Here is a 22,500-nt window from a genome sequence, read left to right as displayed (position 1 = left end):
GTGTGTGTGTCTGTGTGTGTGTGTTCTTTGTCTTGCGTGTGTGTTGGGGGGATACAGTATGTGTGTTACTGCTTTTATTGTTGGTGGGTGTGTGCTTGTTAGTGGATTTGTGTGTGTAGGGGTATGTGCGTGTTTGCTGCCTTGTTTTCAAGCTTATATGATGTAAACAGTTTAGCTCTCAAAATATTTCAAAAGATTACTTACTTGCAGACTTCATTATTTCATATTTAGTAGGCCTCCAGGGTCCCCACTGTTTCTTGTGATAAATTATTCATCTAAAAAAAGGTTTGTGTATTTGAGGCACGCATTGCATACCTTTATTTTACTAGTACACAATATAACTCTGCAATGAAGTTAGAAAGGAAGAAATAAATGTTATTTATATGCTTTCGCACAGATTTTATACTTTGGAGACTAGGGACACCAGCACACTGTTTTTTCGCAGATATTAATTTAATAAACAATGTTTCGGTCCTTGGGCTAAAATGAATACCTGCAAGAGAAACAGTGAGTGGGAGTCTTTAAGTTTCATAACTGTGAACTTCAGGAATTCTCCGGCACACCCTTGCAGAAGAGGTGTGCAAAAGCCTCTATGTTCCTCCATTGGAAATGTGGGTATAGTCACTGAAATAGTGTGGTGATGGTGCTGAGGATGAGGATGAGGATGGTGATGATGATAATGGTGATGGTGATGGTGATGGTGATGACCTGTGTGTATTCTCTCACCCTCTCCTAGCTGGACTTCCGGACGCCTCCAGGCTTCGACCGGACCCGGAATGCCGAGATCGGCAACAAAGACATCAAGTTCAAGCACCTGGAGGAGGCCTTCACCTCGGAGCACTGGCTAGTGCGCATCTACAAGGTGAAGAAGCTGGACAACCGCGAGCGCCTTGACCACAAGCCCCGCGTCACCAACACCGTCCCCAAGCAGAAGTACACCAACAAAAAGGTCAGGGGTCAAACCTGTCTGTCTGTCGCTCTGCCTGTCTGTCTGTCGCTCTGTCTGTCTGTCTGTCCCTCTGCCTGTCTGTCTGACTAACTGACTCTATTCAAATACATCTCTGCCTGTCTGTCTGACTAACTGACTCTATTCAAATACATCTCTGTCTGTCTGTCTGACTAACTGACTCTATTCAAATACATCTACAGTATGTCTGTCTGTCTGACAGTGAACCAGCCCACATACCACCTGTTTTGAACCGAACTAGGGATGCGTCATCAACAATGGGTGTTGCATACAAAACAAAAGTTAAAGAGATGCATAAACAGGAGAATGTTACTCATGGGCTCTCTTTCAATGTTTAACACTCTGTAAAGCGCCATGAGACATGTGCAATGTTTTGGTACTCTTTAAGTGAAATTAAATTGAAATTGAAATTGAGAATGATATGAACAGTTATCCTGTGTGAAACGGCAGAAATTAGCTAAAATGCTAGTCAACATCTTTGTTTACTCATAACAACAGTTGATATGGACGGAAAACTCATGAATGACCCGCCCACTTTTGTTCACAGGAAAAAAAAAAACTATTTTCTGGTTCAAATTCCAAATCACGGTGCCACATTCTGAACCGGCTTTTGTTTGGTTTGGTTCTAATGTTGGTTCATGGGAATGGGGCCAGTTCTCTGTCGATGGAAAAAGGCTAACTGAGACCCTCACTGCAACATTGGCCCCAAGGACATTTACTCAAGAGAGAGGTCCTTCTAGAATCTTCAAAAGTTTGGTTGACTGTTAGGCCGAAAAGCCATTGATTTTTTCTCCAAGGCTTTTTACAGACTTGCAATTGCCTGGCTTACACTCTGGTTGGGTTGCAGAACATTCAGAAACAACTTGCTTCTGTCTAAACTGTCTGTGATGTAAACTACGAGTTGCACTCAGCTGCCAGTACACATTGTGCTTCATTGTTCTTGCAGCCAGCTCATACTTCTGCCAGCAGAAGACTGCGACTGGTGTGGAAACTTTATCTGTTGTATAACTGCCCAACTTGACACAATATACATGTATTGTATATGTTTTACTCACGTCATGCTGATATACTCATTCGCATGGCAAATCAGTGGCATTAAACAGGCATAGTAATAAGAATTCTCATCCGGTTTTTATATCACTGAACTTCCTTAATGGAAAGATCTGGAATTAAAACAACTTGAGGTCTATTTATTGATGACAACTAGTTCAAACCTATGTTTGGGAGCAAAATTACGTAAATCGGAGGACATGCAAACAACAGTTTAGCTCAAAATTCCTCCGATTAACGTAATTTTGCTCCCAAACAAAAGTTTGAACTTGTTATCATCCATAAAGGTTGTTTATCTTCCAACCTTTGACCACAAGCGCTTTGATGATAAGGCTCAGACAAAAGTGTGAAATAATGATGGATATTCAATTTCATTGTTGCCCCCAAATCTCTCATGTAATTTTAATGTAATCAAAGCAAAATATCTAATGTATTTTTCTCCACACTGTAGAGTGCCAAGAGGAAGCGTGGCTACATCAAGAACAAGCTAACACTGAAAAAAGGCAAAAGGCACAGCAAGAAATAATGTGGAACTACGGACGAGGTCAAGATGAAGGGAAAAAAACCGAAACAAACTGTACATACAATCTAATTAACACAACACACGCAAAGAGAAGAGAAACTTGACCAATGATGATGGGACGAAACAAGAGGTCGAGGGGAAAAGACGAGGATCAGGTTTGGGAGCCTACAAGTGCTCAGCTTGAAGTTTTAGTGCTGTACTGGTGCCACCTTGTGGCTGTTGTGAGTGGGTGTTAATCTAGCAACCTGGAGGGTGGTCGATCAGCCTCTATCCGAGGATGTTAGGCCCTACTGTTCTGATTTGTATCTCTATCTGTCAGTCATTTTTGTTTTCCTTTTCCCCCCACGAATGTTACTTGAATGTGTGAGCTTGTGTGGAGGCACAACTTTGCTGGGACTCTCCTAAGCACTATGGTCATGGTCGAGAGTGGCAGTTGACCCTGGGGGGGTGGAGGGTGGAGAGTGGAGAGGATATGGCCGTTTTGACATCAGGCTGGGAGCTACTGCACCAAAGAACCCTTGTTCTCCCTCCCTGTAGGTAGCTCAGAAGACTTGGCACCTCTCCACTCCATGGAGAAGGTTCCAGAACAAGTTCCTGACTCGTATACAGGAGATAGTATGCGGCAGGGAGGAACTGCAGCAAGTTGGGTACAGCTCTATCTAAATTGTGTTTAATAGGTTCTGTTTTTTTAATATTTTGTTTATTTTTCATTATGAGCATTACTTTGTCATTATTGTTTTATGTTTCGTTTGTCTCAAAAAAGGATGTTTTTCAAAGACAAGGGAGAAGAATGCTGAGCGTGTAAATATGTTATGTAAAGAGAATGTTTGAAAGGGTTATGATAATATATTGTGGTGAATTTCTTTTAATATGCAAAGGAATTTTGATTTCCTCTTTTTTTTTGCTTTGACTTTATTACAGTGTTTCTATGGCAACTCTTAGACCAGTGAATGCAATAATTTTTAAGGAGTTTTGTTTTGAAGAATGTGAATTGTTTTCTGACTTTTTTCTTTTCCCTTTTCCCAAGTTGTCTTTTCATTGATTGAAAATTCTGTTCTGATGTTGGGGAGGGAAAGGAACAAATCCCAAACTGCAGAAAAAGTAGTGCAACCTCCCTTACAGTGGCAGGGTTTCTCTTTTCAAACAAGACATTGATTTAACCTGCCCTTGAACCACTTTTCCCTGATTGTGAAACGCTGCAATGCGAACAAAAAACAAACAGGCCAAGAGTGAAGTTTCACAGTTCAGTTTGTGCAGCGGTGAATTTCTGAACATTACCGGATCTTTAAAACCTCCAGGGGTGCTCCTAGGCCCAGTCCTGGGTCCCATTAGGATTCCATTATTTCTGTCTAGGAACACTGGTGTGTGTGTTTTTTTTTTTGTTTTGTTTTGTTTTTTGAATGGATGTACTTTTCGGAAACCGGGGGAGACAGGTCTACCACATATCAGAGACTGCGTGCTTGTCTGTCATTGACTCCCGGAGTTTTGTGTTTACCCTACAATTGCATCATTTGCTGCTCCTCTCTCCGCGTGCTCTGGCAGTGAAAACATTTCCGCTTTCATCTCTTTGTTTTAGGAGCAATTTTCTGAACGGAGGCAGCTTTGTAGTGTTCGGCTGCCTCGTCCGTGAACAGGATTGCATCTGTCACCACTGTCTCGCTCACTTGTAGTGCTGGCTGGTTTCGAAATCATATAGATTGTGTTCAAGTGACAGCTTGACAAACTCTTTTATCTACATGAATGATTGAAGTGTTGGGGATGCATTCGTTGATGTGAGCACTGGTGGTTGTATGATGTTTGCTTTTTTGTTATTATTTTTTATTTGTGTGGTGTCTGACTGCAGTCTGTTGTGTGGAGTCTGGATAAAGCCTTAAATGTGAAAATTGTCCCTTTACTAGTCCTGTTTTCAAAGCTCTCTTTCTGTTGCTTTCATGTCTGTTTTTTATCCTCTTTTAATTGGCTCTTATCCCCTCTGCAGCTATGGTTTTCACTGTGTAGCTGTCTTGTTTTCCCCCTTTTGGTTCTGCCTTTTGTCTGTTTTGTGTGTCTTGCCTCTGTTTGTGAATGTATTTTTTTATTATTATTATTATTCCATCAGTAATTCTCTTTTTTCACACCCCAAACACCAGGTTTACCATTTTTTTACATTGTAGCTCGAAATGCTTGGTTGAGTCCTGACAAATAAAAAAAAAGAAAAAGAAAACATGTTTAATGTGTGGCAACTCATGCAATTAGCAGTGTGTGAATAATAGCCTAGAATATGCACATAAAATAATGTTGTATTTGCACCACCTACTACACATACAGTGTAATTTATAGAGTGCTTTTCTAGGTAAAGGGCTCCCACTCTAAATCAAATGTGAAATTCCATGACGTTCCCTAATAGAAAAACGGAATTTCCATGACCTACTACAGTAAATAATGAATTGTGCATTGAAATGACTTCACCGAACAAAGACATCCGAGCAGTAGCGTAACGTCTTTGACCTTTTTTTTTAGAGCGGATGAAGTAGTGGCCATTGGGAATTGTATAATGAAATGGCATTGAAAAAACAAGGCTAACCACAACCACCCAGGCAAGCAGTAATGGGGAAAGCTTGAATAACCTGATAAATACCAATGCTGCATGGAAATATAGTTATTTGTGTTTCATCCCCTTAGAATGAAAAGGTTTTGCAGTATATACGTTCTGAGTACTTCTGAGAAATTGAGCTTCAAAGTCTTCAAATTCCATACTGATAAGTGGAACAAACCTCTTTAGATAGGATGTCCAAAAATCCATACAACTGCAAGAAACACCTCACCTTCTTATAGGTGTCTCAGAATAAGAATATGTGAATAACTCAAATTTGACAAAAATGTCAGATAGAAATGTATAATTCTCAGGGGACATAATGCATTTTGGTAAGTATATTTTAAACTGCTACAACAAAATGTCCTGACATTCCCTTACTTTGGCACAAATATAATAACATTCCCTGACTTCCCAATGTCTGGAATCGTCTTACCATGATATTCCAGAAATTCCCTGACCTGTGGAAACCCTGTAGGTACAAAAGGTAAAGGTACTAGGTGCTGAATCTGCTGAACAGTGGCAGGGGAAAACTCTCTACAGCCACGGCCAAAGTATTACACCTCTCTGGGTTGATGCACAGCACACCACAAAGAACACTTCCCACACACCAGCTCTGGGTGCAGATTTAGGGTTAGTTAGTTAGTTAGTTAGTTAGTTAGTTAGGGTTGGTATAGTGCTTGGAAGGCCTACCGGGAAAATTAAGGCCAAACCCTCTTAGCTTCTGTTATTCACCAGATGCCTGGTATTCATTGGTCTAACTATTAGCCACCAACACTTTACAATAACTAAAATATTATATCTATGAAGTTCATTACCTTACCTTATTTGACCACTAAGTGGCAGTATTTGCAAAGTTCATCTCGTCTTTTTTCCTTCTTTTTAAATATTCATTGTATTTGGCAGAGTACACAACAGACAACATGAGTATGTGAACATACTGTAAATCAGTTGAGCACATTGGGGCAATTGCTCTGTCACTAGTTTGGAGTTTAACACGGTTTTAAACTCCAACTCTGAACTCAAACTCCAGTTTAAAACTGTGTTAAACTCCACACTAGCAACAGAGCAATTGCCCCATTACGTCTCTTGCGCTAAGTCTGAAATTGGAAAGACTTGACTATAAGTCACATCGGAATTTTTCCAGGAATAATGGGAAGATTCCCAGTGATAACATAATTCTTCTGACTGCGAGCATTCATGTGCTTTGCAGTCAAAATAAAGAGTACATTGCAAAAGAAACTGAGCAGTGGTATAATTCATAATTATAGTAATTACACTGGCCATTATTCAATTAAGCCTATATCAATTAAACAGTAATCAAATCAATCAATTAAGAATCTATCAGGAGGAACAGAAAAAGTTCGTGCTCACATGTAATGAAAGTCATTTTTATTTATTCTTCTGATACAAAGTGTGAGAGTGTGTCTGTGATTGCCATGGCACATGGGTTTGTTTTCCACACATAAACATAAAAGTGTTCATCAACTCAAATTCCAGGACACTTGGACAGCTCCCCATGGTTGGCACCCTACAGGTAGAAGGTCCATCTTGATACAGCTCCCTATGGTTTGCACCCTATGGGTGGAAGGTCCATCTTCATACACATGAGAGTCACACCTCACAAAGGAGCTTAAAGGTGCCTTGTACATTGGAGACAAAGGTCCAAAGTGGTTTGAGAACACTTTGCAATGTTAAGTCCATATTATATTATAAGGGAAAGAAAATGTTTGGGTTATGCGATTTGCAGCATACAGAACCCTAGAGGTGTCATTGCGATGTTTGAATATATATTTTTCTGTATATCCAGAGAATAGTACACTCAGTTTATTAAATTGTGTGCACATTACACTAAACTCTGCTCTCATTTGAATTTTTGTCATATGAGCACAGTTTAGCAAATTGAGAACACACTTTAGTAAAATGAGCACACATTCTCTCACACAAACATACACACAACAACCCTGTAATGCCACCTCCTGGGCTCCACGGTAGCAAGAGAATGACTGATGATTGAGTAGTTCTGTCCACGAGGTGTCCCGTCCAGTAGGCAACCATCCAATAATAAGCAGCGATGTACTGTAGCAGCGAGAGAGACCATGGAATGCTGACACTGATTGCAGGTGAAATTACCAATGGCGAAAGTCAATCTCAACTTTTATGGCAACAGGCCATGGCGATGGGCAAATCACCAGCTATCAGTACTCAGTTTCAGCCTTGCAAATGTTGTCTTGCAAATTCAGATTCAGATCGATCAGCCATTTGGGCTGAGCCTGACTCTACCTGTCTATGGACTGTACTTCCGTTCAATTACTTTTCCCTACGGTACCCCGTCTGGAAAAGCTTGATCCACCCTCGTTTACTCCGCACCTCCGTCCAACCAGCAAACAGAGGGCGTTCCTGAGAGCGATTACATGTGTCTCCCGTGGTTAACATACGTCATTACCAAACATTAGTGATTGAACTCCAATGATTTCAAACTTCAGACAAGCGTCCATCAACCAGGAAATACACATTTGCCAAAGGATCTAGGCCAGACTCTCTGCAAAGTCAGAGAGTGTGGTCTCTCCAGGCTAATTTGGGTTTGGAGCTGAACCAGAACTGAGTAAAGTTAAAACAATAACTATGTCAGATTAAAGGATTCTAAAATATACAGTATAACCCTCGAGAGTGCCTCAGATTTCCTTGAAAACATTTTTCAACTTTTTTGATCCCTAAATTGAAGAGCACCAGAAGATCGTCCAGTCTTACACCCTAGCAGCACTCCTGGCAAAACTGTTTGTGGATGGGTATTCCAAGTAGGCCTACAGTATGTGGGACCTGGAGTGACCATCCTGTGTAATTTAGTAGTCCATAAACCTCCTGAAAGAGGAGCCTTGTTTATTTACTTGGGTGACACTTGTTTATTTACTTGGGTGACACTTGTTTATTTACTTGGGTGACACTTTAATCCAGAGCAAGACTTACATACGTTGATTTTTACAAGGGCCAGTCTCCCCAGAGCAACTCCGAGTTAAGTGCCTTGCTCAAGGACACAGCAATGACAGCCGGCAGAACTGCTTACTGCTAGCTAGACCAGTTCCTTAGCCCCTATGCACCATTAAGAGATGGAAGCCATTGGAGTCTCAGGCTTGTTACTAAGCCACATGCTTGGAAAAATCTCCTTGCTGAATTCATAGTTATGCTTTGGAAGAAGAGACAGCGACCCAGATAGTTGAAGTAGGTCGAGTAGAGCACTATTGAAGTTCATGAAAGCAGGCTACATAGTTTAAGCACCCAGACCTGAAGACCTGAATTCCAACAGGGTAGCGAGCACATACACACACACACACAATATCACAACAGTAAATGAGAGTATGGTCCAGCATACTGACTCTAGTCTGTGAGGACAAACTGCCTCAGACACGATCTTGCTATCTCTAAGATCAAGCCTGGACCCTGCTGCATTCAAAAGTCCTGATGTGTCTGTGAGGATGTTGGTGTAGAGTAGGGCTCTAACATTGACTTGATTGATGTTTGATTGATTTAGGGTGTAGTCGCATAAATACATTGGTTAAAGGTTCTCTAATTACATCTGGGAGAAGTCACTTCTGTTAACATTAGAAGTATCAAGCAAAACAGAGTTAGCTCTCCCCTCCCTCCTGTGCCTCCTGAAACTGTCTTGAGCGCACTAAACCCCAAACCCCAGCCCACACCCCCATCCCTCTTGTCCGTGACTGGCTGAAACTCAGTTTGTGATGTCTCATGGTCCAGGCTGGACCAGGCTGTTTCTGTTGATGTTTTTTTGGAGCCTGGGGCGTCTCCAGGGGTGTTTTTTTTTAGCATGTATTCAGGGGACAGGCAGCTAGCGGCTCATGGAGAGACATTTGCCGTTTGTGACAAAAACAAATTCTATCTTTAAAAACCCTGTAAAATGACTTAGAGCACCTTTAATCCCTGCATTCACAAAGCAGTCTCAGCCATCTGAGATTGTAAAAAAAAACACCAAGCAGCAAATGAAGAGCAACTAACTACTGCCATGTAATCTTATTTCACGCACAATAACTAAACCTCGTGGAAGTTTCAAAATCAGTCAACTCAACACTGCAATTAACCATGACCTACATATCCTAATAAGATTGCTTCATTAAGCAAGTATGACATACTTTGAGCATGTGATTATCAGATGACAAACTGTGCATTCTTCATCTTCAAGAGCTTTTCCAAAATTTGTCCGAACAACACCTACACAGAAAGGTTTCGGTCATTTTATTCTTTCTGCATTAGAGTAACAATCGATTGAGAGCTTTTCTTCCTCCCAAAAATGAATATTTATTCCTCCTGTGAGGACAACCAGTTAAGACATGTGTCTTTGTTCTGTACTAATCAATGGTCCATCTCTCTCTCTCTCTCTCTCTCTCTCTCTCTCTCTCTCTCTCTCTCTCTCTCTCATGCGGAGCAGTTGTCCATTAAGCTTGGCTGGCGTGCTGCCCATCAGAGGGAGAGCCTAAAGTGGAGTAATCCCATCAGAGTCTCCTGGAGGACTCCGGGCCCACCTCTCCCATCACATCCATCAGCTGAGCCCAAGGCTGGCGTGTCCACTGGCCCGGCGGCGAACAGCGAAGCCACGAATGACTTTGAAAGTGCACAGGTGTGGTGGTGGCGGAGGGGAGGGGGGGGGGGGGGAGGGTAGGTGAGACGGTGGACGCAAAACTGTCATGCTGTGATGGATGTTACCGGTAACGGCTGAAATGGTGGGTGTCCGAGGGTGTGTGTTGCTTTTTTTTTTTTTTTTTTTTTTTTTTAAACACTGCGTGTGTGTGTCCTCCTGATTCACAAGGGCTAGAGTGGACATCTAGAGTGGAGCCTATTGATTTACAATAGAAGCGGCCTCTTTCTACTGGCATTTTTATTTTCAAGCATTGTGAGCTAAGCTATAGAAGCTTGTGTGTGTGTGTGTGTGTGTGTGTGTGTGTGTGTGCGTTTTCATTTTTCAGTGTGCAAGCTATAGAAGCTTGTGTGGATGTGTGTAGGCTATGTCTGTGAGTGTGTGTGTGTGTGTGTGTGTGTGTGTGTGTGTGTGTGTGTGTGTGTGTGTGTGTGTGTGTGTGTGTGTGTGTGTGTGTGTGTGTATCTGTGTGTGTGTGTGTGTGTGTGTTTGTGTGTTTGTGTGTTTGTGTGTGCGTGCGTGCATTTTCATTTGTCAGTGTGCAAGCGTGCATGGTCATAGACAGGACACAAATCAATATCACATGGCTAGTCACTTATAATATATATATATATGTCTATATATATTCTGTGCAAGTGCAAGAAAGGAAAAGAAGAAGGAGAGAAAGGCCAGGGCTACTGTACGTGAAAAATAGAAATACTCTACCTGGAGTTTGGTATAAAAAGTATGTCCCTCGACCCCACGTCCCAGGCCTAGGGGTACAGTGGTGGGGGGGCACACACAGGCACTAACCCCCTCTCTCCAGTCTAATATCACCCCCCCCCCCTCTCTGTGTCCCCCATAGCAGATATACAGGAATGTCCAGCCTGTGATGCTCTCTCCTCCACTTTTTCTTTTTCTTTTTCTTTGGCTCCCTCGCTTCAACCCTCCTTCTTCTATTCCTCCTCCTCCTCTACTTCTTCTCTCGTTCAGTCTGTTCCTCTGCCTGTGGGCTGGAGGGGTTAACGCATGTGTCTGGTCCATATGTGTGTGTGAGAGAGTTCCGTATATAAAGCACTTGTTGTTCCTGGGTCAAGGTTCGGGGGCGTCAGTGGGCCTTCCACAGAGGGTTGAGGTACACCCATCCATCCCCCTGTACAGTAGGAAACCAGAAACACCCGTCAAGCCCTGAGGAGATTATTTAACATTGTTACAACATTGTTACAACATTGTTACAACGTTGTTACATGTTACAACATATAACAATTCTAAAGGAGAACTCTTTTAAACCATATCAAGATAATTTAGCATAATAGCATGATTTTAAAGATGCCCCCAGAGTGTAGCACTGTAGCTTGGCCTGCCTGCTATAACTGTTGACTGCAGTAACTCAAGCTAGGTACTTAGGTAGCATCATTGTTTTTCTCTTTTTGTACCGACAGTACTTGATGACCTCAAGAAACAGAGATCTGTGTGAAAGATCACCAGAGTTCTCCTTTAATTCTGTTTCATTAAAAGGCCCACAACTTTTTTGTCAAATTCACACACTTTCTGTCGAATTATTGCTGCAACATATTTTCCAAAATGCTATATCCACCATTTCAATGAATTTTCATAAATATTTTTTTATTTATTTTGTTTTTCAAGTAATCTCAGTGAAACTGTATTGTGTTATGTTTAGTTGATTTATCTTTACTCAATAAAAACAAAACAACTGCATCAGTGTGTGTGTGTGTGTGTGTGTGTGTGTGTGTGTGTGTGTGTGGGCACTCCACCTCCTTGATGAAGTACTTGTGTGTGTATGTGTGTGTGTGTGTGTGTGTGTGTGTGTGTGTGTGTGTGCGTGCGTGCGTGCGTGCGTGCGTGCGTGTGTGCGGGCGCTGCACCTCCTTGGTGAAGTATCTGGGTTTCCAGGGCATGTTGTTGGCGGCTCTCTGCCGCTCCTCCCCGCGCTGCCGCTCCTCCAGACGGTGCTTGTGTTCCGTGGCCGCGTCAATGTTCCCCTCCTTTAGCGCCGTGGTGACGTGCTGCCACAAACGCCTTTACACACACACACACACCCACACACACACACACACACACACACATACACACACACACACACACACACACACGTCGCATACGCGCACGCACACACACACACACACACACACACACACACACAAACACACAATCAAAATAGTAAAAAGTGACATCTTCATGTAAAGTGTCCGGTAATAGCTTAGTGGTATAACTCTGGTATAACCTATGGTCTATTTTCGGGATAGTGAATATACATTTTCATTTGGGACCAAAACCATGTAAATCGGAGCTTGAGTAAGACAGGGATGTGCCTCTACATGTGATGTCAGTGTGGTCCCAACTGAACATGTGTACTCACTAGCATCCACAAATAAGGTTGTTATCAGACCCGGAGTTTCCCTTAAAGGTTAACAAAGCATTCATACCTGCAAAGACCCCAATCTTTAACTACCACCTGCTTATCCATTATACCTTATGGTACACAAAAATCCACCCACACACACACGCACACACACACAGCCGCCCTTACCTGGACTCTGTCCGTCCCTGTCTGTCTACTGGCCGCAGCCTCTTCCTGGTGACGGGCAGTTTGGCGGTGTCGATCACTTTGGTTTCTCCGCTGCTGTAGGTGAACTCCAGCGTGCCGTTCCACTCGCCCTGAGCCTTGCACACGATGGTGCTGGTGCTGTTGTGCTTCACCTCCGCACTCACCCTGAGCAGCACCAACACAGTGGAGTTAGCCCTCAGAAGGGGACATGGATGGAACATACAGCTTTGAACATTCTGTTCAGCAACAAGGAGCACGTTTACATGCACACTAGAAAACGGATTATGATCGGGGGTTTATAGCGATCTGTTTTTTTAAGCGCTCATGTAAACAGAATAAACCGATATTCGTTATCGGTTTACTGTCGTTATCAGTTTATAAAAAAAAAAAATTACACACCTAGATTTCTGTCAATGTCCTGATTTTTTTTTTCCGAGACATGTATACACCTTAAATGGATTCTTCTAGTTACTCAATCATTGCCAGTAATTGTTTTTTAGTGTGTAAACACACTCAATGTAAGGTTATTTAATGTTATTTATTAATGTAAATTCCAGTGAATCCTGATATTCTTTACACCGTTCTTTTTCTCCAGTGTGACGGTACCAGCTGAACTACAGGCCTTCTGGACTTGTCGATATTAGTCACACTTGGAAATCAACAATTTTTTGTGAACCATTTTCTAGAGATTGAAAGACCAATTAGGAGGAACCCCCCAACATATACACATACACAAGTCCAGTCAAGTCATTTTATTTATATAGCGCATTTAATGTGCCCAGAGTACAACCCAAAGCTCTTCCCAAAAGACATAGACAGTGCCGAAAGGAGTGGCGTAGTCGCCAGCGTACCCGTGACAACAAACAACCAAATGTACTAAATAACAAGACACACACACACACACACACACACACTGACCTGTGGACCTTCCCTCCGTAGAAGGGCTTGGTGTGGAACGTGACGGTGGCGGAGTAGCCGCTCTTGGCGCAGCTGATGGAGACCTTCCCCCCGAGCTCCACCCAGGGCACCGTGAGGATGGAGCGGGCGTAGGCACAGGGCAGCGTGAACACGTACTCCTCATCGTGCTCCAGCAGGCAGAGCACTCCTGCACGCACGCACGCACGCACGCACACGCACACACACACACAAACACACACACACACACACACACGCACACACACGCACACAAATGATACAAATTTGACAGATGCAATAATTGCTGACAACAACCAAGCTCAGTACAGCAGTGTTAAGGGTATACACAACACCTCCTTCTCCAAATGTGGCCACTTCCAATAATGGAAGAGAATGAACAGTATTTAGAGAGTTGCGAAGCATTTTGCATCTATTGCATTAACGGCGGCAGTTACGACGGGTGTGCGGGCTGTGTCGGGGTAGTTTGTTGGAGCTCTCCCTACGCCTGTCTCCACACACACACACACACACACACACACACACACACACACACACACACACACACACACACACACACACACACACACACACACACACACACACACACACACACACACACACACACACACACACACAAATGTGTAAAAACTAAATTCCTCACATCTTTCCAGCTAGCGTGAGGAAGAGGAAGAGGAAGGTTTATGTAAAGCAGGAATCTCCAAGAATTATTCAACACTATGTGACAATGATTATCAATTATTCAGTCCTAGCTAAGATTTAAATATTCACCAGTTTTCACTTGGTACACTCTTAGAAAAATCAACATGAGGGTATTTTATTTTTCAATCCATCATATTTGACATCTTTTAACTGACCATGCATTCTGAATCATGCATGTTGCTGAGGTAATCCTTTAATAGTGCATGCTAAACAGAAACTAGGAACTTCTGAAATGAAACAATGCATATTTAATTTGTCCTGGCCATATGCTGGCTACATTGCAATTATTTGGAGCACTGAACCAGTATTTGTCTTTTAAAATGTCTGTCAAAGCAACACTTGGAATAACACTGGATAATTTAGATATTAAGATGTATTGTTTCTGATGGCTTAAGATGTTTTTTTCTGTTTGCTTTTAAATAAGCTGCAGGTTGTGTGGTTATTGCTTTTAAAATGAGCTTGATTTATCACTGTGCCAAGATACTGTGCATTCAGCCCACACACACACACAAACACACACACACAAAATCAAAAACGACCAAAATATCACTATAGCTAAGATAAGAATCAACATATTCAATGCTCCTACTTGCGATCCATGCGATATCCACATCCACAACAGTCACATCTTCAGGCCTGGGGTCTACGCTAAACAACTGGTAGCCATGCATGTGCTTCATACTGCAGGATTCCACTGTGCATTTCATGTTGACCACAGTTACGCAACTGTCATTAAAATGTAATTTCCATTTTACATACAGTATGCGCGACACAATCTCTGCTGCTTCTCTTCAGCACGTTTCCCTGACTTTCCCCCCAGAGTCTAGAGTTAAATGTATGATGTATTGGTATGGTCATGGGCATGGTATTTAGCAGACACCCTTGTCCAAAGCAACATACAAATAACTACGATACAATAGTTACATTTATCAGTAAACAATGTAAAAGTTGGTAATACCACATTAAGGAGAATAGCAATAATAAACAACAATGGCCGGGTTTCCCAGATTCGTTAAGAAGCTCTTAAGTGCTAAGAACTTCTTAGGAGCGCTCTAAGAACGTTCTAAGAACGCTCCCAAGAAGTTCTTAGCACTTCGTAACGAATCTGGGAGACCCGGCCAATGTCAGTTTGATCAATAGCTTAATGAAGATAACTAAAAACTAAACCACTATATCACTCATTCACATGTTGTCTCTGAGGCTAAATCAATCAGGCACTGGTCTGCAAGCGCCTGTGGGCTATTTAGATAGCATTAATGGGCTCCTACTGTAAGCATCCCTAGCGTCCACTTAATGGTCAGCTCCCAGAGCTCATGGTCCACTACAGGCTCTCCCCAGTGTCAATTCAACCTTAAAATCCCATGGTACCACTCAGGCTGGCATTTGAGTGGGCACGGCCTGGCAGCAGTGGTCTGGAAGGAAATGATGGCATCTCATTTGAAACGGATGCCCAGGCACAGTGGGAGAGCGACTACTTGGGTGACAATTGTCACAAATGTGACAGGAGCAAATATGAACCATATTGGTGGGAGGGGGGTGTTTGATACCACGACTACTTTCTCCTTCCACTACACATGGACTAGAACTAAACACACCTGCACTCTCATCCTCTAGTAATAGTACTGATGGATGCAGCATAGATTGGCACCTGTTCTCTCATCCTCTAGTAATAGTACTGATGGATGCAGCATAGATTGGCACCTGTTCTCTCATCCTCTAGTAATAGTACTGATGGATGCAGCATAGATTGGCACCTGTTCTCTCATCCTCTAGTAATAGTACTGATGGATGCAGCATAGATTGCTAGCAGCTACAGCTCTCTCATCCTCTAGTAATAGTACTGATGGATGCAGCATAGATTGCCACCTGCGCTCTCATCCTCTAGTAATAGTACTGATGGATGCAGCATAGATTGCCACCTGCGCTCTCATCCTCTAGTAATAGTACTGATGGATGCAGCATAGATTGCCACCTGCGCTCTCATCCTCTAGTAATAGTACTGATGGATGCAGCATAGATTGCCACCTGCGCTCTCATCCTCTAGTAATAGTACTGATGGATGCAGCATAGATTGCTAGCAGCTACAGCTCTCTCATCCTCTAGTAATAGTACTGATGGATGCAGCATAGATTGGCACCTGTTCTCTCATCCTCTAGTAATAGTACTGATGGATGCAGCATAGATTGCTACCTGCTCTCTCATCCTCTAGTAATAGTACTGATGGATGCAGTATTGCCACCTGCGCTCTCATCCTCTAGTAATAGTACTGATGGATGCAGCATAGATTGCTACCTGCTCTCTCATCCTCTAGTAATAGTACTGATGGATGCAGCATAGATTGCTACAGCTCTCTCATCCTAATAGTACTGATGGATGCAGCATAGATTGCCACCTGCGCTCTCATCCTCTAGTAATAGTACTGATGGATGCAGCATAGATTGCTACCTGCTCTCTCATCCTCTAGTAATAGTACTGATGGATGCAGCATAGATTGCTACCTGCTCTCTCATCCTCTAGTAATAGTACTGATGGATGCAGCATAGATTGCTACCTGCTCTCTCCTCCTCTAGTAATAGTACTGATGGATGCAGCATAGATTGCTACCTGCTCTCTCATCCTCTAGTAATAGTACTGATGGATGCAGTATTGCCACCTGCGCTCTCATCCTCTAGTGTGCTCAGGGAATAGGGAAGCTAATCAATGGGATGGAATGGAGGAACATCCAGTTTCAGAATGACTCATTGAGCCTCTCTTGGCACATTCACACTCTTACATCACATCCTCCCACCATCCCTTAAGCTTTAACCCCCCCTACACACACACACACACACACACACAGGAAGCAAAGCCCCATGAAAAGCTGACATCATTTCCTCTGAGAGCTGCAACAGCTCAGGGCTCAATAATGAAGCTAATGACCAACACCAAAATCAATGAGATCCCCAAGTCCTCTCCTCCTCCTCCTCCTCCTCCTCCTCCTCCTCCTCCCCAAGTCCTCTCCTCCTCCTCCTTCTCCTCCTCCCCAAGTCCTCTCCTCCTCCTCCTCCTCCTCCTCCTCCTCTACTGGCATCCGTCCAGCTGTTGAAAGCCCAGACGGAGCGACACACACAGCATCGTAGCTCCATTGATTTCTCTCTCCCTGTCATCTGCTGTGCTGAGTGATGAGACTGAATGAAGCACCTCCACCTCCTCCCCCTTGAGATCCCATCAGCGTGGGAACCACAGGGTTCTAACTGTGAATGAGTGATGTCTGGAGCGCAACTGGTAGGAGACCTGAGGTGTGGAACAACACAAAAGATCCCTGGACTCAGAACTCAGGAATCAGAACTCAGGAATCAGGAATCAGAACTCAGGAATCAGAGAATCAGAATTCAGGAATCAGAACCCAGGAATCACACAAGTCCATAATTCTGCCTCAACACAGCCCTGTCTCAGTACCAAGCTGAGGCCATAGCACTGGTTCTGTTTCAGGAATGGAAACAGAACAATTGTGAGGCTTTTCCAAGACAGGGGTTTTCCACACAGCAGATATGTGCCAATTAAAATATATCTTGGCCATACCATAACGTTTGCTTTAAGCACCTGATGCTAAAAAACAGCAGGTGCAAACAGGTAGAACTAGAACTAGCGATTAGAACATCCCTGGGATACCAAGGCCATTTGCACTTAGAGAATTGCATTTGGCAATTTACACATAATTTACATGTACTGCACTTAGAGGTCTATTAGCAGTCAGTGTGCAGTGGTGTAGTTGAGCGAGGACACACAGGTTATTGACTGCACTGATATGACCTCAGCTGGGGCTGTTGTCGTCGCTCCACGTGAGATTGATCCGTTCGCAACACTCAAGGAGACGCCGGAGGCAGCCTCCAGCAACGGTCGTGACAAACCTCAAACACGAGCAATCAGCCAGCATCCACATGCAAATACACAGTCATGCACTCACAAACAAGTGTGCATACACACACAGACACACACACACACACACACACACACACACACATACACACACACACACACACATAGACAGACACACAGAGAGCCACACACACACACAAACACTGACACACACACACAAACAGTGTCGCTGACGCACAGCTGTCACCTCTGGGTTACCTGACTCACTACAAATTGACAATGTTTCTTTTCAAACAAGAAAGTCTCCTTTCTCATCCAGATCTATTAATAAACCAGCACAGACCTTGAATGGAGAGTACACACACACACACACACACAAACACGCAACCAGCAGAGACCTTAAATGGAGAGCGCACACACACACACACACACACAAAGGAAGAGAGTACTGGAGGGTTTAGTTACTGATTGCTGATTTTGCAGGTCCTAGCATGACTCATCCATGGCATTTACCACTGAGAGTGGGGAAGTTGGTATGTTGAGCTTTATCCAGGTATCACACCACCCACGTCATACCACACTACACCTGTTTGACTCATGCCAGACAGGAGTCATCAAGGCCATGCGGTCAAAAACAGACAGGTCTCCAGCCAACTATTGGCCATATTTTAGACTCATTTGGTGAGCCATGCACGTCTTCTGTGCGAGTGTTTTATAAGATACGCACGCATCTGTTTTTAGATACTGTACGCAGGAGGGGATCTGTCCTTAATGTCTTTTTGGATCCTGGTGCTGTTGTAGCTTCTCTCACATTTGTAGCCATCTTATTGCCATTCTTATTGGCATTTTTCAAGCCCATGGGGAATTCTGAACATTTGCTGTAGATAGTGGAATGGAATGGAATCAAATTGAATAGAGAGGAATGGAATCTAATGGAATCCTTACAGTAGGTTCCTGAGCATTTCAGTTAATCAGCAGGGGAATGGCTTTAGGTCTTTATGGCCCGGAGCTCTGGGAGGCCAGCCCTGGCCTTGAGCCTCATGTGAGATGATCTGGTGACGAGCGCGTGGGCCAGCCCTAAGTGAATCGGAAGCTTGATGACCGCTCACCTATTACACCTAATGTGGTCAGTCTCCTAACGTGCGTCAGAGCTATGAGACACGACGTCTACTACTACTGATAGACAAGCACAGGCTAATATGATAGACAAGCACACACAGGCTAATATGAAACCACTATGGAGTCAGGAGTGCAATAGGAGGTACATTCAGACAGCTACTTGCTTTTGAGAGTCCTTCAAATCCTTGTCTTTCTACGGGAAATGAATGTAGAATCGAATCAGATCGAATGAATAGGCCCTTTCAGATGGCAGCCTGTAAGGACTGCTTTCACTAGTAAATGCTTGTGGCAGTGATTGTCTGACTATTAAAAAAAACCTTGTCTTTTATGTTTTCTTTTTAATTGTAATGTACCGATACTTTACTTTTCAAAACTAACTATTGCAACTTTATGCTCTTATTGAATGACCCCATGTGTTTGAAATGAGCCATATAAATAAACCTGACGACTTGACTATACTTTGCAGTAATGGATTTGTCTTAGAGAAACTACAGTAATTTCCCTCATACAGTATAAGCGGCATTGTGTATAAGCCACAAGACAGTGTTTTATGCAAGTTAACGGAAACAAAACCATATTAACACCATATTAACTGCCCCCTTGTATTAACCTCATAGCTGAAGAAATTTAGCAGAATCAATGTATAAGCCGCGGCTAATAGTCAGGAAATTACAGTACTCTACTAGTTTATTCATGAATAGAGGCAGGAGTTGTGCACATCAGAAGTAAGTGAAAAGTAACAAATCTAAGCATCTTTAAATGAACTAAAACCCTTTTGAGTGCTAAACATACTGTAATTGAATGTCTGAGCAATGTTTTGATGCTTTAGACTTTTTTAAGTGGATAATTAATTCTCTCCGGATTGAACGGATTAAGTCCAAAGGGAAATTCACCTCACCATGAATTTCCCTCATGATACAATGCTGATGCTTTTTTTGTTGTTGTTTGTTTGTATTTTCTTTGGGTCTTTGGTTGGGGATTGAAGCTACTCGCTTTGCTTAGAGCCTGCATCAACACGGCATAACCACTTGTGAATGTTTTAAGGTCTCACACTGGTTCTTACAGGCTCATACTGGCTTTGCTTTCAGCTCACATCCATAAGGCATACAGTATGCATGCTTGCGATGGCTTTGTTGGTGATGCCTTTCATTGCTTTACTTCTTTAGTAGGGGCACGCATGCTACTGCAAGTGAATGTGTTTTAGTGAAGAAGGGCCTTTACGGATTCAGGGTACAACATTGCGCACATTGCTGCTGTGCAGGTACAGTATATCTTGGCTGTGTTGTTGGTTGGCCACAGAGTGAAATCCCCTACCTACAGCGCAAGGAATTGAATTGAATGTCACTTTCTAGGTCTGCTTAAAGGGGGATTTTGCCCCCCTCCCCTTTGCGAAAACAGAACGCGGAAATGGTCGAAACGTTTGCGCCTCTCGCTCCCCTTTAACCCTCTCTGATTCTACTGTTCGCCTTATCCTTTGGGTAGCCTCAGAAGTGCGCCACTGACCCTCCCCCTGCATGGACACCCCAGTAGTATTTCAACCTTTGGATTGCCAGATTAGCCCACAAAATGCTCTAAAATGTTTTGCTTCTGGACTGCAATACCTGGTTTTAAACACCTATATAACACCTTTAATACTAATTCCTGCATACTTGTGAAAAGTTAGCATCCGTGTCCTTTAAGTAGCATCAGAGGTGGGCATGGACACCCCAGTGGTATTTACATATTTACATATAACACCTTTAATCCTTTTCCTGTATACTTGTGAAAAGTATCAGAGGTGGGCCACTGACCTTCTCCCAGCATGGACACTCCGACGGACATGCCCATGAACTTGCTCTTGGTCCACACGTGGGCGCTGACGCTCATCCTCTTCTCGGGGCACTCGCAGTAGAACGCCGACACCGGCGGGTGGTGCGACACCTGCTCGGCCACGAAGCGCACCCGGTAGCAGCCCGCCGACGACCCCGACGACGACGACCCCGAACCCGCCGACCCCGCCGTCGAGGGGTCGTCCAGCGGTGGCGGGTCGCGGAGCGTGGCGGGCCCCAGCGTGTGGGCCTGAGTCCTGAGGGGCCGGACGCGGTCGCGTGGCACTGCCCAGGAGCAGTGGAAGCTCTCGCCCAGCGCGGGGTTGTACGGCTTCTTGGCCACGGCGCCCTTGCGGCCCTCGTGGAAGGCGGTCAGGTAGTACTCGACGAAGCGCACCATGCGCTCCTCCGCCGTGGAGCCCGTGGCGATGGCCAGGAACATGTCCGGGTGCGCCATGAAGTTGGCGTACATCTCCAGCAGCGAGCGCTTCTCCAGGATGAAGGTAGGCAGCACCACCTGCAGGCAAGGAGGGCATACTGATGCATAAAGGGGTTTTATCTGCATGGCTGCTACATGCATGTATTAAGCACAAGGACAATCCTTCATAAAGCACAGATTTCTAGATCGTCAACTCATGGCTCTGCATGAACTCATATAAACACTAAAACCTCCATGGTGCAGTCTGTGTGTGTGTGTGTGTGTGTGTGTGTGTGTTTGTGTGTGTGTGTGTGTGTGTGTGTGTGTGTGTGCACTGTGTGCTGTGTGTGTGTGTGTGCTGTGTGTGTGTGTGTGTGTGTTGTCTGTGCATTTCTATGTGTATGGTACAGTAGATGTAGGTGCACTTATCTGGGTATGTGTGTCGATTTGGGATATGTGCATGTCTGCATTTGTGTCCATGTGTGTGTGTGTGTGTGTGTGTGTGCGCGCAATCTGCGCACGCATGTGTACATGTCTGTATGTCATTGAATAATATTTGAAGATTATGTGTCTTTAGATGTGCATGCTTGTACATGCATACAGCGTGAAAAGCAAAGTGGAGTAGCCATGTTACCCGCGTGAGGTCCATGCCCAGCTTGAGCTGGGACAGGAGGTGCAGGATGATGCTCCTCTGGTCGTCCAGCACCCCGAGGTCCTCCTCCTCATTGTCCTCTGTGTCCGTCACCTCCTCCGTCGGGCTCACCGACTCCATACCTGAGTGCTGGAAGGACAGACAGATACTACATGAGCTATAACTACAGTACAGTGTAAGCACAGTCAAATGTAAATTCGACCAAATTTGGACTTTTCCCAGACAAAATCCTGTGTGGAAATATATTTGTATTTTGGCAAGTCGATTTTAAACTGTTGCAACAAATTTCCCTGATATTCTGACTTTTCCCCAACAATCACAGTTGGAATGGACTTTCCCAAAATTCCATGATATTCCAGAAATTCCAAGCCCCATGGGAACCCTGTAAATAATATCACCTGAGTGCTATAAGCAGAGACAGATATGGCCTATACGGCATGAGCTACAAGTAATAGCAGAGAAGTCTTGAACGTTCTAAGAAGATGAATTCAAATAAAATATCTCAGATCTCAGTGGGACATGTCAAAATGAAGGACAAATAAAATAAAAATGTAAAACTCTCAAATTAATAAGGGTTATGTTTTATCCGCCGGTCATTATTGGAAGATAAGTACCGACAAGGCAAACAGGTCTTGCTTCATCCTGGAGGGGCTTATAATTACTGGCGGACAATACATCATCCTGCTAATTACACAGCTATTT

At 43.7% G+C, this 22,500-nt stretch overlaps 2 protein-coding genes across 2 annotated transcripts in view; one reads left to right on the top strand and one right to left on the bottom strand.

The window, feature by feature from the left end:
• The window catches only part of LOC134072272 (dolichyl-diphosphooligosaccharide--protein glycosyltransferase subunit STT3B-like), a 125,170-nt gene extending 120,448 nt beyond the window's left edge, over positions 1 to 4,722 (top strand). The window contains exons 15-16 of the mRNA XM_062528867.1: positions 737 to 949; positions 2,469 to 4,722. Of these exons, the coding sequence (XP_062384851.1) occupies positions 737 to 949; positions 2,469 to 2,543 (288 nt within the window). The 3' untranslated portion in view covers positions 2,544 to 4,722. The remainder of the gene's footprint in view (positions 1 to 736; positions 950 to 2,468) is intronic.
• A 4,623-nt stretch (positions 4,723 to 9,345) lies between these two features.
• LOC134072270 (oxysterol-binding protein-related protein 10) overlaps positions 9,346 to 22,500 on the bottom strand; it is a 96,193-nt gene continuing 83,038 nt past the window's right edge. Inside the window, exons 8-13 of the mRNA XM_062528866.1 lie at positions 21,781 to 21,927; positions 20,711 to 21,245; positions 13,227 to 13,413; positions 12,291 to 12,473; positions 11,626 to 11,779; positions 9,346 to 10,892 (exon numbers count right to left, since the gene is read on the bottom strand). Coding sequence (XP_062384850.1) covers positions 10,848 to 10,892; positions 11,626 to 11,779; positions 12,291 to 12,473; positions 13,227 to 13,413; positions 20,711 to 21,245; positions 21,781 to 21,927 — 1,251 coding nt within the window. The 3' untranslated portion in view covers positions 9,346 to 10,847. The remainder of the gene's footprint in view (positions 10,893 to 11,625; positions 11,780 to 12,290; positions 12,474 to 13,226; positions 13,414 to 20,710; positions 21,246 to 21,780; positions 21,928 to 22,500) is intronic.

The sequence above is a fragment of the Sardina pilchardus genome, chromosome 24, assembly GCF_963854185.1.
Source record: "Sardina pilchardus chromosome 24, fSarPil1.1, whole genome shotgun sequence".
NCBI classification, from domain to species: Eukaryota; Metazoa; Chordata; class Actinopteri; order Clupeiformes; family Clupeidae; genus Sardina; species Sardina pilchardus.
The sequence above is the reverse complement of the archived record's forward strand: the minus strand, read 5'-3'. Positions and strand labels throughout refer to the sequence as shown.